Source organism: Lingula anatina, chromosome 3, assembly GCF_051362555.1.
Source record: "Lingula anatina isolate TDL-2025a chromosome 3, LinAna3.0, whole genome shotgun sequence".
In the NCBI taxonomy this organism is placed as follows: domain Eukaryota; kingdom Metazoa; phylum Brachiopoda; class Lingulata; order Lingulida; family Lingulidae; genus Lingula; species Lingula anatina.
Genome location: NC_141769.1, coordinates 26,731,926 through 26,745,878, shown reverse-complemented (window position 1 = coordinate 26,745,878; position 13,953 = coordinate 26,731,926). Strand labels below are relative to the sequence as shown.

Sequence of the window (13,953 nt, the reverse complement as noted above, 5' to 3'; positions counted from 1 at the left end):
ACCCATCTATCTGCTGTTGCTTCGAGAAGTAAGCTTCGACCATAATACAGAAACAAATCTCCATTTTGTCACACATTACATAGAGCTAATGACGCGCGAGTGGCTTGGACTTCATTCAATTTTAAGGAAAAGGCAAATTATTGTCTAGACATGGATGGTGATAAGATCGATCGTATTGCATTTTTTCTTTCTTTTTTTCATATTTCAAGTACAATCTCTAAATGGTCTGTTTTACTTTTTACTCCGACAGACAACTAAGAGTTCAGTATGCATCGTCATCTTTACCATCTCTAAATTCAAATTAATACTTCAAAGGCTTGGAATAGAGTTCTTTCCGCCGAGACAGACTTATCTTAATCACAGAATTAGTTAACTGGAACCCGATCACGCTCCTCAATTTAATGTAATTGGAGTTTTGAAGATATTTGCGGTCCATTACCGTACGTATTAAGGCAACGTACTTTGATGACAACGCACAAATTTCCCTTTCCCCTTATTTAGTGAATGTATCGCGCTGTTTAAATATTGCATCGAGACATTATCATACAGGAAACATGTTGTTATTGATAAGTGCATAATATTGGTATGAGGAATATGCAACAAACAGCAGGTAAAAAAGCTGTGTTTTGTTATGGGAGTAATTTCAGAATAATGTATGGCTAAAAGAAGATGATCCCATTCATCATTTAATGTATTAAGACATGAATGAATCACGTAAACATTAAGACTTAAAATTCGTTACTACCAAAATTCTTGGCACAATTTAAATAAACCAAAAACTATTTGATCGTGAAACATTTATTCATATTCATTCATACACGTAAGAATGCTCATTTATTGCTGCTGAAGTAAAACCAAACACTTTTGTAATGAAGAAAAATCCAAATAAGAAAGTGACTGTGTATTTAACTCACATTGCAACACAATCTCACAAGCGTCTCGGTAATTGTAACGAGAATTATCATTGGATCCTGCTTGCCTGGTGCATATATTTCGACACTTTTGATTGGTTAGGCAAATGTCATAACCAGCTGACGTTTTATCAAACCGACTCGTCTGCCCTTTAAAACAATCAAGTACTGCTAAACGTCAATAGCATACTACCCGTTTTGTTGGTAATATATCTCCTTTAAATGTGCACTGGTGTGCCCACTATATCACAAAGAACCCCTGCATTGAAAAAAATCAGAGAAAGTCCCATCGTTTCAGTGGTACTGAACATCCGGGTCCTTTGCATCAATATCTACACGATCAAGCATTAAACGAATATGTTAGTTTCTACATTGATTCCCCGTTATGTTTAAGATAACATCAATCGCAAAAATGAAAGAAAGACCTTACAAGTTATCACAAACAATGAAGGCATTAATATACAATTTCAGTTTTGCACCCGCGAAGAACCTTCTCGTTTTCTGTGTAAACTACAAATGAAGAACAAAGTTCACTATCTTTTGTACAGTGCTATTGTCCAACGATTCACATTGTATGCGGATACAGCCAATTAGGCGTACGCCACTGTACTATCGCTGGATTCAAACTATGGATTTTGATAATGAAGGTGATATTCAGTTAACCATGAAATACGTCTGTGGTTTCTAACAAAAAGTAAACAAATGGATGCATATTTCTGGTAAATGTTCTTTTGTTCAAGCGCAGAAGTCCAACTGTATTTCATATTATTGAAATCCACCATGCTGTACAAAGAACACCCATATTTGGAGGTTATTCTATTTCTTGTGTTTTCTCCTATTGTATGTTTTGTATAATAACATTTTCCAGTCTCTCTTGAAAAAAACCCTGTTATACATCCCAAATCAAAGATACGCCTGGCTCCTTCACATTAAGTTGTTTCTGCATCCTACGTTGTGATTTTTGGTCAACTTATAACTTTCTCCTCATTAGACCTAAAATAATAACAAACAGCTTTAAACGCACAGTAATGCCTGACATAACGCTCAAAGTAAAACTGTTAAAACACTGCAGCAGCCTACTTGAACTTTTCAACTTCGTATTTATAACATGCAAGTAAAAAAATTAAAGTAAAATATACACAATACAATGGGTGGCGCTATGCAGTTACTCTATACCATTCGAAATCAAAGGGGGTTTTTGACATTCAATATATAATACAATATAATTCAATATAGGCCCTATAACACAATACCGACAGAGTTAAAGAAAAGGTGAACCACAACAAATATCTATCTCTTGGTAAATAAATATATCAATAAACTGTAAACTTACGTGTGCAGATGTTATTTCGTAGCTGCTTTCTCATTTCTTCTATATTGGGCGCGCTGCCGTCTTTCATCTTGTACATGTGCATTTGACGGGGCTCATCTGCCATGAACTGCATTTTGAAGTCGTCGATATTGGGACTCATGGCAACGACAAAAAGCTCGATGTTATTCTGCTTAGCCTTCATGATCTCGTCCATGGTTTTGTATGTAAGTTTGGCATCGTCGTCGACGACCAGGACGCCGATTTTCCTTGCACCGGCTCTGGCACCGTTGGCTGGATCGAAGTAGGATGTGCGCATGGTTTCAAGCATTGGCTGGACAACTTCGTCTCCTGTAAAAAAAATCAATTGAGGACTCTTACAAAATGTCACAGTCACCAGAAATATGAACATTTTATAATGCTCACATAAATTCCCCGAAATCCCCAATTCTATGTCGCAGGCAACCTGATTACATTTCTTTAACATTTTCATTGAAAAAAATTGCAGTGGACTGAATATTGGTCTATGAGTGGAATCAGAGAGAGAGAGAGAGAGAGAGAGAGATCTGAAATATGAAGACTTCTCGTGCCTGGGAGATTATGCAAATGCTCCGACATGGCGGCCTTATCCTTGTACGTGTTCAGGAAGAAGCCCATCTTTGCCAGACACTTGTTGGAGACCACAGCAGCTTGAACCTTTCCACCTTCAATTGGCAGGTCCGAGATGACATCCTCAATGAATTTCACGGCCTTGTTCCCTTTCACACCACCGAAGTTCATGCTGTCAGACACGAATGCTATGTCACCTTCGTCCAGTTCTTCGCAGCAAGGGTCTTTTAAAAGATAAAGGGATGTATGAGATAAATTTCACTTCATAATACCGTGGTTCGCTGGCATCAACAAACAACCCAAATTCTCACTAATAATTATTTGAGATAAATTATTTTTAAAAGAAAATTTTAGTAAAAATTCTGCAATTCATTACGAAACGCTGCATCTGACTGATTAATGAAGTTGGGAAGGACATTATTCACTTACCTTCCACAGGTGTTGCTGAAAATTGAAAGGATAGAATTATTACTTCAATGTCGGTAATGCGTATGACTGTATCAAAACACTACATTAAATATAAAGCTGTAAACCAATACCAAGTGTTGGACAATAGAGCTATTTAGAAAAAAGGAGATTAAAACGCACCAGCAGCTAATATTTTACTTGGCACAATAATATATGAAATTAAGTAAAGGTTATTTTACACCTGTCTTAAAAATGAATATGCAGAAAAGTACAGGTGTTTAGCCAATGTGTCAGCTGTATGCTGTGCAATTTTAAGCCAAATGCATCGTGTTCAGTTGGTTCATGTGGCATTATACAATACATGTGCACTGTCAATGTGAAGGTCTTGGAACTGTTATTGGAAAGTGTTTCAAGTTTAGCGTGCAAATCTCAATAGTGACAGACGCTATCTTTTTGATACTCCACACGTGCACGTATTTCCCCAAATTGTCAACGGGTCTCCTAAGTGCAATAACGTAATTAGCCGGCGATACTCTCAATTTCCACCAACAATATAACATGAAGAGCAATTGCACAACTTTGCAAAACAGGGCAGAGCAAAATATTCTTAAACACAACCGCTATTACAGTCCTAACAACGACGTCCACTAAATGTCAATAATGGAGACAATAGCAAAACGCTTAGCCGATTCAGCTGATATCATATCCAAATCATATGTATAACTAAGATTTACGCAGAACAAGCTGAACTACATAATTCAGTCGGCAATAAGGCAATAAATATTCACTTCCTTAAGCACATTGAGAAACTTACGGCATTTCCCTGCATCACATGGCTGTGTATCGCTGTCAGACCCTGGGCAGTCAACACCGGCAACACCACCAATGCAGGGGCGTGTTCTGGTATATGTTCCTATGCCACAGTCCACAGAACACTTTCCAAATGGACCGAATGGCCCCCAAGCCGCTTTAATGGGTGAAAAATTACTTGTTTAATGGATATTCCCCTAAGATACTGCGCAATCGTTTAAGAATTGCCAAATATTCTGCATACTTTAAATTAACTGTTCGACTTTTAAGTACACATAATTTGAAGAAAGTGTCAACAATTATTATTACTGTGCGAAGCAAGTTTAAACCCCGAATGTACAGTATAATAAATTGCACCAGATTGATACACTAGTCACATATAAATTTTCCACAAACGTTTTAAATATCCTAATAATAATAAAATGGGACAAAGTTGAACCAAAGAAACATTAAAAATGATTTAACAATGCATTATCACCACGACTTCTCGATATGGAAAACTTTGTACTGTTAGAATTAGTAAAGTATGTGTGTAATGCGGTGCACACTCAGTGCCAGGAGAGCAAGATTGCGCTAGGGTGTTCCCCGTGTCTCACCTAACACATTCCATCAGCTCACATACCCTACTATGTACCTACGGATTCTGAGCCTTTTCAGCCCAATTATACAAACTTCATACACACAAAAGTATGTCTAAAGGACAGCCTACTTTATCTCATCATGAGACGAACAATAATACAACAGATGAACAGAATTGATCTTATCTGAAAAAGAATCATAATATCCGCCTTAATTGTCTCAGGTGATATATAATTCGGTCGCTTCTAACACAAGTAACACACTTCTTGCTGACCATTCACCACAATGAGATATCACCAAATACAACAATTATACAATAAAAATATACAACGACAACATATACTGAAACCTACGGCATGGCTTTTCATTGCAGCGTTCAGTCATCTTTTCAGGTCCCGGGCAGTCCACCCCGGGGACCCCAGTGATACAGGACCTACTCCTTGACCTCTCCCCACCTCCACACGTCACCGAACACTCGCCGTAGCGACCCCAGGCCGTCCACTGCGCTGAAATCACATTGAGGACGCGGTTATATGAGACTCCTTATGAAAAATACAGTAGCACTTGTTGATCTGTCAAATACTAGTTATCATACAACCCATGCCAACATTCATCCGGTCTAAACTATCTGAAACAAGCCTTTGCTATTTAGAACCATATTAAACTTGTCACTATCATCACGAGCTGAAACAAGACTGAAAAATACAATATTGGATGGTAACTTGTTACGGGTAAACTGCCAAGACACGTGGTCATAGATGTGCCCAGTATTTGTTTTGGAGTATTTATGTTCAAGCAATATATATGTGCACACACAATTATCACACCATGGGCAGTTGGATACAGGCTATGGTCATTTTATATGCATTACTTTGATTTACTTTTCAAAATCAATTTTAATTCGTCAATATAATAAACATTTTAATCAAAACCTATCTCTCCTAATCAGAAACAGTATCGAAATACTGTTTAAGGTGCTACTTTGTATTCTAAAGTCAACGCACACAAAGAGCCATCAGCTGAACTGTCCTCTTTCCACATTTCAAGCAGTGACATCAGAGTGCACGTCGCCTAGACATACAAGTAAGTTTTGTTTCCCTTACACGTCTTAAGAACACACCACATTTCCACATTTTCAGAGCACACAAAAAACTGCGGTATGAACAATCAGTCTCAAGAGACTAGTAGCTCAGTGCGTAGCTTCAAGTGTGCGTTGGCCAGAAGGGGGTTCATCGAGTCCACTTACGACATGCTTGAGTATTACAATCGGCAGAGTCCGTTTCGGGCCCGGGACAGTCTACTCCTGCCACGCCCCCTATACACACTCTTGTACGTGTCTTAACCCCGCCTCCACAGGTACGAGAGCAGGCCTCATAGAGAGTCCAGGGGCTCCAATAGGCTGTAATCAAAATGTGTAAATAAACAGGGTGATTACAAAATGGAGCCGATGGCTAATGGAGACAATTGTACGCTTGATCCGACTGATGGTATATATAGCAATAGAAGAACAAGCTGCCAAATAATTACACAACGTCCAAATGACACCAATATAAAGTATACGTAAAGTGTTTAAATGGCTGTATTTAATATAATTACACGAATAAAGCATTGCGGTCACGAAAAATCCTTTTTGTAGAATCGATCAGACATGCAGTTGTGCCAGATGTGGTTATACAAAATAAATATGTGTTCTCAATCCCGTACAGTGATCTCTACTCAAGCTGAGGCTTTGTCTTGGTGTCCAGTAAGCAACATATACGAATCTACTGAAGCCCTGAGGTCTATTTTTGTTGTCTCGATATTTGTAGAAAATATTCCGGGCATGCTTTAATTGACTTTGGGTTGTTTTCTATTTGTTACAGAGAGGCGCCAATTGGAGGGATTCTATATAAGATCGTGTTAATGGATGTTCCGGTTAATACCATTAAGTTTCGGTTAATACCATAAAAAGAAAACCATTCCAATAGTTGGTAGAAAAGTGGAACATTCTCATACCAGACTGCAAGAAAAATGGGCTAACGAAGAAACGAGCGTTCATTAGGTGAGGTTTAGATATGATTATGACTCCAAATGAAAACGAATACTGTTATATAAAGATGAGGAAACGGAAAAATAATGGGCTATGTATTTCACAGTTGCACGACAAAGTGATTGATGCGTACTTAGTATCGCAACACGTAGCTTTAGATTGATTTATTTTACAAAGAAACTGAAAGCTTCTTGCTGTACTACACGTAATGCAGTAATTTGCAGCAAGTTACTTTCCAATTCTATTTTCAGCAGCATTTTGTGTCATTCAAAGCCGGCAACATAACTCGGAGCCACGTGTAAGCAAATGCCTTACATTTTCATTCGTGCTTTATCGAAAGTGTAAATAACACACAAGCGTGTATACTGTGAAAGGAATTATCAATACACATTTGATGTTTCAAAAAAGTAATAATGCAAAAGAGTTAGTGAAGACGAATCAATATTTACGGTTTAAATTTCTGCCCATCATTTGAAGTTTTGGTCTGAGATAGATAGATAGAGAGAATGGCCTAGATAGAGAGAAAAAGTTGCCGGATTTGAATTAATATTCAATTTTGTTTCATAATCTGTCTAGCTATCTATCTGCGAAATACTGTCTGCACAAAAGAAGCTCGATTCACGGCTTGGTGCACCTCATGTGCATCTCCAAAGGCTGGGCAAAAATCTCTCTCTCTGCAAGAGATGAGAAAGGTGGCTATTATTAGTGCGTGATACAGTTCCCACAACAAGCACCCGACAAAGCCGCGGAGAGGTCCAGCAGAAGTGACGTGGTTACCACCAAACATCAGACCAAGTTCTACCAACGTGCTTCATGCAGTCAGTTTCTGAAAGCAAAGAAAAGAAAATGATATCACTTACGACACTGCTCCTCATTACATGCTACGGATTCGGTGGCGGGGCCAAGGCAGTCGACTCCAGGGACCCCGCCTCCTTGGCATGCTCTGAAACGGTTCTTTAAACCGCCCCCACAGGTTGCCGAGCACGTGCTGTAAGGACTCCATTCTCCCCAGGAAGCTAAAGCGAGTAAATTACCATTTTACCGCTTCGTTTCGGCTATTCAGAAGGGGTTTCGCGATAAAAGAAGTTTTACTATGACTTATTACTTGAAATAGGGCTGATGGTGGGAAGGACATTTTCAGTAAAATGTTAGAAAATATTTGATAAGTTAATTTTTAAACTTGAAGGACTAAATCTGGCGTGCTCTCTCCCCCTTGTCCACTTAAATGTAAACAACTTGTGAAATCAGACGGATCAAATTGATTTAAATTTTACTCCGCTTTTACTTTCAATGAAAGGCGTTGATGAATCTATTTGGGAAACATTTACTCACGACAATCGTTACTGTTACAAGGGCGCTTGTCAACCGTGGAACCAATGCAGTCTTGCCCCGGTTCCCCATTTTCACAGCTGCGATATCTTCGCTGCTCTCCACCCCCGCATGTTTTACTACAGGCGCCCCATTTTCCCCACAGACCCCAAGCCGCTGTATAGATAAACCAGCATGAGAAGCAGTGATTGAGAAAAGGAGAGACAAGGGCAATAACGTTAAGTCCAAACAGTGTTTTATGAAAACAAACTGATTCAGAAATACTACTTAATTATTTGGTTAAGTAAACGTGAACTGATTTGATTTGTCAAATGTCTTTCGTTCGTCGGCACGGTACCTTTGAAATGCTTTAGGCTGAGAAACAGGTGATTTTTACTTCGTTCCTGAAGAATTATCACACAAAAGCAATAAAATCGATGTAATGTTTTCCTTCACGTTGTTCATGAAGTTTAAAAATGTTCTTTTAGTAGAGATCACTTACGGCACGATTTGAGAACACATAATTTGGTTTTTTCGCCACTTCCAGCACAATCCACTCCAGGACTGCCTCCGACACATTCACGGACTTGGAGCAGGATTCCTGCCCCACAGGTCACGGAGCATTCGGTGTCTTTCCACTCACCCCAAAATGCTAGAGTAAATGAACTATATATACTAGAAAAGGGTCACACGTAAACGATTACATATATAGTGAAGTATAGAGAATGGTGCAATTGTCACTGGCATATAGTTTTGCCGACCATATGGAAAAGCACCATAGAAGTCAATACATATGTCTGTCGCCATAAAGCAATTTCCCACATACACTGAATTAGAAAAAAAAAAAACAGATATTTACAAGGAAGATGAAGTCATAAAGTAAACAATAGCATTTTAAAAGTGGCATGGTATACAATAATCGGAGGCTCTCAAAAAAACGTGATTTTTGCAATTCAAGTGTGCTTGTTTAGTGAAATCGAATTAGTCGTTGAGTTATTTAACATGCGGTTGTTATGCCCTCTGATTATCATCCTACTACATACGTCGATAAAGGTTATCTATATATATAACCTTAAATAGAAGATATCCCATACGAATATTCCAAATACCAAGGCATGCTCTTCATTCTATTTTGGAGGAATTAACTTAAACTACCTACATTTTGTTCTAAAGTAATACCTTGGTATTCCTTAGAGTGTCGGAATAATACATGTAGCATCCTTTTAAAAATCACATTAATGAACCGGTCTTAAAATGTTTCCCAGAGGGACATGTAGTTTCAACATAAGGAATTGTCTTTCCATTGTATGTTTTGGCATAAGCTAGAAATCCTAACTACAGTGCCCACAAAGACATGTCCATATGAAATGTGATTTGACCACGTATCTATAGCAGATTTTTTTCTGTTTGAAAAGCAAAACTAGTATTGATCTATGATGCATCACTTATAACATTAAAATCAGGATCACAAAGAATAAAAACGTAATAAATATCATTAAAAGATTAATCTGCCTCCTCGTCTACACCACAATCATTCTAATACCTTTCCGAGGCGGCGCCGGAGAACAATCGCGTATTTTACATATAGGTGTTTCCAGTGCCTTTCCTGGGCAGTCAATGCCAGGACGCCCGCCTTTGCACGTGCGAGCCCTCATCCTTGACCCAGTTCCGCAAGTGACTGAACATGCGCTGAAACTTCCCCATTCCGTCCATGCAGCTGAGGGTGGAAAGGCAAGTTAGGGAGTGCAAAGAGGGTAGAAAAGGTGCATTTATGGTTAATAACAGTGCGTTTCACACATATTTGGCATTAAATATGGAGTTTTTTATTTCTTTTTAAAATAGTCTCTATTATTATTTCTGATCGAAATATTTTTTTCATCTTGTTAACTTTTTATGCCTTGTACGAGACAAGGTTAAAATTTTGATTTCATGAATATATCCTACATCCAATATTAAGTGCCAATCATGTTGTAAGATGAAAACAAAAGGTTATGGTGAAACATTGCAAAGGAAGATGCAATTGTGCAAATGGTTAACAAAACATACTAATACTGAATTCAGTTAAGTAAAAGAAAGATGTGTGCATGATTACTACAAATGTGCAGAAGTTGAAATAACACTGAAGATAAAGACGGTGAGTTATCGTACATTTGAATTAATAAAAAAGACAGGTATCAATGTAAATATTAGAGACGTGGTTATGACAAGTCACACTAATATTTAACTTAAAAAAAAAACTCAAAAATTACATAAACAAGAGTTGACAACAAAGAAAAGCAAGGGGAAATAAGTGCATATTGGAAGTGGTGCAAAAAAAAAAAAAAAAAAACAAACAAAAAAAAAAAAAAAAAAAAAATGAGAACTAGCAACTGGGCAGTATGTAGTCAAACATTTGCGATTCTTTGAATGGCGTTCTTCATCTGGCTGTTTACTACAATAGGCGTATAGCGGGTACCGGTAGCTCATGCATTATCTGAAGCAACTGCTTCGTTGAGATAACGTCAATTCAATTTTTATGCTATCAAATCATATGCATATAAGAACTCTACAAGGTTCTCTCTTCTACTCTAGCTATAGCCTATTACCAATTCCTTGCAATTCCTAAAAGACAAGCCATCTTATCACATGACGTTAGGAGGCACATCAATGCTTAGACAAAAAAAATTACATAAGACTTAATGTATAATCGCTCTCATATAGCCAATCGCCAATAGTCAATCATCCATTAAACAGCCCAGAAAATAACTTCTCAAACAAAAGCCATATTTCTCATATTTATATGTGACGCAAAAAGCATTTTCGCTCCATTCCACTTAGCCAGTACCTGACTAAAACATCATTCTTGCAGCAAAAGTTTAAAGGCAAATATGGAACAACACAACATATCCTTCTAATAGCTCATTTAAGTTATTCCTAGAGCGGCTTTCACTTCGTTGTTCCTCTAGAAGCCATGAGTTTTTCTAGCTTATTACAGAACATTTCTTTAAAGACAGAAATTCCTACAGGCATACGACACAATCTAGGTCTGCTAAACTTATCGCATGGTTTTTTTTCATCTAGCAAGCGTATCTCAGGACTACCGACGCCGACAACTCCCTACCTGGTGCCTTGCACGAGGCCAGAACACACTCTCTGCTGTCCACTTCACTCCCTGGACAGTCCACTCCGGCCACTCCCCTCTCACAAGTACGTGACCTCGACTGGACACCCGTGCCACAGGTCACTGAGCAATCGCCATACCCTGACCACTGCGTCCATGCAGCTTATAAGGAAATGGTAGAGTGCGGTATGGTGCGATAATGTTAGCAAAAAGAAACATAAGAATCTGTGGTCCGGGCTGCGAAGTTCGGTTAAATATCGGAAAGAAAGTGGGTTGGTAAAAAGAAAAAAGTTAAAGAAATTAAACCAATAACGATTGTGCCATCTCAAATAAAATAATAATGATGATGATTAATGCACAAAAAATATTTTAGCAAATAAAGTATTTTTAAATAGCAAATACAGTATTCTTTAAAGACAATGAACCAGCCTGGACCACAAGGAAAATACAATTTGAACACAAAAATAAAGAAGAAATATAGGGCAACAGGGCGGTGCTTAAAACAAAGATTGCAAGTGTTCGTTAAGTATGCAAGAATAAGTACTGAAACAGGTGCGAAATATAAAAAGTAACAGTTAAAATAGAAGTAAATAAAAATACAATGGAAACTGAAAAATAGCTAAAAACAAAATTAAATGAAAGTGCATTTAATTAGATACTGGCATTTAGAGAGTAGAGCGACAGAATTGTAAAAAAGTGTTGGATTAAATTTTAATTCAAAATAACGCACTTGGAAGATCTTGAAATGAGAGATATTAGCTACATGTGTTTAAGTATTACACGAGGAAATTTGAAACAACCATGCGTTATAGATAATACGAAAGCAAGCAAACATGTAAGAACGTAAGTGCACTGTCACGTTGACACCGGAGGCCAGTCCCACAAAATAACCGTAGTTGAAAATTGGTTTTAACTTTAAGAAAATTTCCATCCAAAATAACAATTTGGTAGTTCAAAAATAAAATAAAATATCGGATTAACAATAACATTTTCTTTTGTAGTAACATCGTTATCTAAGTAATCATTTTGGGCCAAAGAACACTATCGATCTTAAAGTTACGACCAATTTGCAACTTTTAAGTTAAAACTACATTTGTAAAACCATTCCCTACATGGTATGAAGCGAGAGGTCAGAGATTTCTAGCTTTGCTACTCACGATCAACTTCTTTGGTCTATGCATAAACCCAGTCTATTTGGATTTCTTTATTGGATGCGAAGTAGAACATTCACGCTATATCTATTTTGGATTCAGTGTACCGTTCAGGCACCAATTCTACCTTAAAGTGATTCCGTAATGAATATGCGTCAGACATAAAAAATGCCCCTGGTGCCGTAATGCTGGCAATTTAGCTAAGCTGTCCTGGCCTACCGACTACATAGCGATATCATTGAAATCCCTTCCCATACTTGAATATTCGTTGGACTTTATTTCATGCACACTGACAAAATTCCCTCTACGAGTAACACCTACCCTGGCGCTGTTTGAACTACATGTACCCATGCAACTTCTTAATCTAATATGTATAATAAAATCATGACATCGGTAGTGAATTTCTAAATGCACAGATACCGATTTTACTTCTGGGTTACAAACTAGCACATGCTTTCTATGCAGGCCCTTTGCTGCCATCGCCAAACATCCCAAAAGCTGCTTCCAGATTGAAGGGAAGAAAACTATGTGTTACTTTCATTGCCTTAATCAAACCTACCTGGAACTTATTTTTTTCGTACATGCGCTTAAATACTCTACTAAGCCTGGCATCAACTCTGACTTTTAATATTTTTGTTACCTGGAACCCTACAGGACCCGAGGTTACATGGCCTGCTTTCTCTCTCACTCCCTGGACAATCTACTCCAGGCACTCCCTCCTCACATCTTCTTGATCGAACCTGCGTCCCTGACCCGCAGGTCACTGAGCATGCGCCGTAAGGAGTCCAGGCGGTCCATGCGGCTGCGGGGGTAAAAGGTGGGTGATATGAACAGAAGTGTGGCCACAGTTCTCTCAGCATACGTACTTAACTGTGGGTGTGGTGTGGGTGCTGATGTGCAATATAACGTGTTTCCCGTGTATTACATTGTTGTGTATTACATTATTAAAGACTGTGCATGATAAAAAAAGTGGAATTATCAAAACAGACGTGTGGTAAGTTCACTTTAGTCAATATTGAAAAGTTAAAAGTTGTGCAAATAGTTATTTAATTAAAGACAGATGTGCTTAACTTATTATTCTGCCATTACAGAAAACGTTGGTATTACAAAGAGGTGTAGTGTATATATGACTGCAATCAGTGTTGATTTGAAAGAAAGTTATACTTACACAACACACCAAACGTTCAGATGATAATATGTATAAAAGCAAATTATTTGAAATATGAAAAATATTTATGCATACGAGGAGGTTAGTTGAAATATATTAGTAATTCACTATCTGCTAAAGATCTATATATTTTACGGAAATAGTACACCATTTTGACAATGTGACCAATGATATTTTCGTTGAACGTTTTCATATAGAACAAAATATGTCCTTGAAACGATGTTCACTCATATCCTTTCACCCAACACATAAAAACGAGCTTTTTTTATTCCATATCACGCCTACCAGCTCACTAAACCCCGGTCCCTGCGACAAATGCTTCACACAGACTTACGGCATGCCCCTTCATTACAGGATCTTACATCTGTCTGTCGTATACTGCACTGAACGTTATTTTCAATGTCCTCACAAACTCGTGTTCGGGACTGAGTTCCATTTCCGCATGTCACTGAGCAAGATCGCAAAGAGCTCCATTCCCCCCATATATCTGAAACAAACGCACTGATTGCTACAAACGAGTGACATACCAGTATATTTGGTCTTTTAATTGCACTGCTGAAGATATACTACT

At 38.0% G+C, this 13,953-nt stretch overlaps 1 protein-coding gene across 14 annotated transcripts in view; it reads right to left on the bottom strand.

The window, feature by feature from the left end:
• Nucleotides 1–782: 782 nt before the first annotated feature.
• Nucleotides 783–13,953, bottom strand: part of LOC106179863 (A disintegrin and metalloproteinase with thrombospondin motifs adt-1) — a 53,344-nt gene continuing 40,173 nt past the window's right edge. For 3 of the 14 annotated variants that reach the window (XM_087008920.1, XM_087008918.1, XM_087008919.1), the window contains exons 13-26: nt 13,717–13,869; nt 12,855–13,016; nt 11,064–11,225; nt 9,507–9,680; nt 8,466–8,615; nt 7,988–8,140; nt 7,516–7,671; nt 5,873–6,025; nt 4,980–5,132; nt 4,052–4,204; nt 3,259–3,273; nt 2,811–3,053; nt 2,245–2,571; nt 783–1,904 (exon numbers count right to left, since the gene is read on the bottom strand). In XM_087008920.1, coding sequence (XP_086865046.1) covers nt 1,882–1,904; nt 2,245–2,571; nt 2,811–3,053; nt 3,259–3,273; nt 4,052–4,204; nt 4,980–5,132; nt 5,873–6,025; nt 7,516–7,671; nt 7,988–8,140; nt 8,466–8,615; nt 9,507–9,680; nt 11,064–11,225; nt 12,855–13,016; nt 13,717–13,869 — 2,177 coding nt within the window. In that variant the 3' untranslated portion in view covers nt 783–1,881. The remainder of the gene's footprint in view (nt 1,905–2,244; nt 2,572–2,810; nt 3,054–3,258; nt 3,274–4,051; nt 4,205–4,979; nt 5,133–5,872; nt 6,026–7,515; nt 7,672–7,987; nt 8,141–8,465; nt 8,616–9,506; nt 9,681–11,063; nt 11,226–12,854; nt 13,017–13,716; nt 13,870–13,953) is intronic. The other 11 variants (XM_087008921.1, XM_087008923.1, XM_087008922.1 and 8 more) reach the window with 11 other exon arrangements.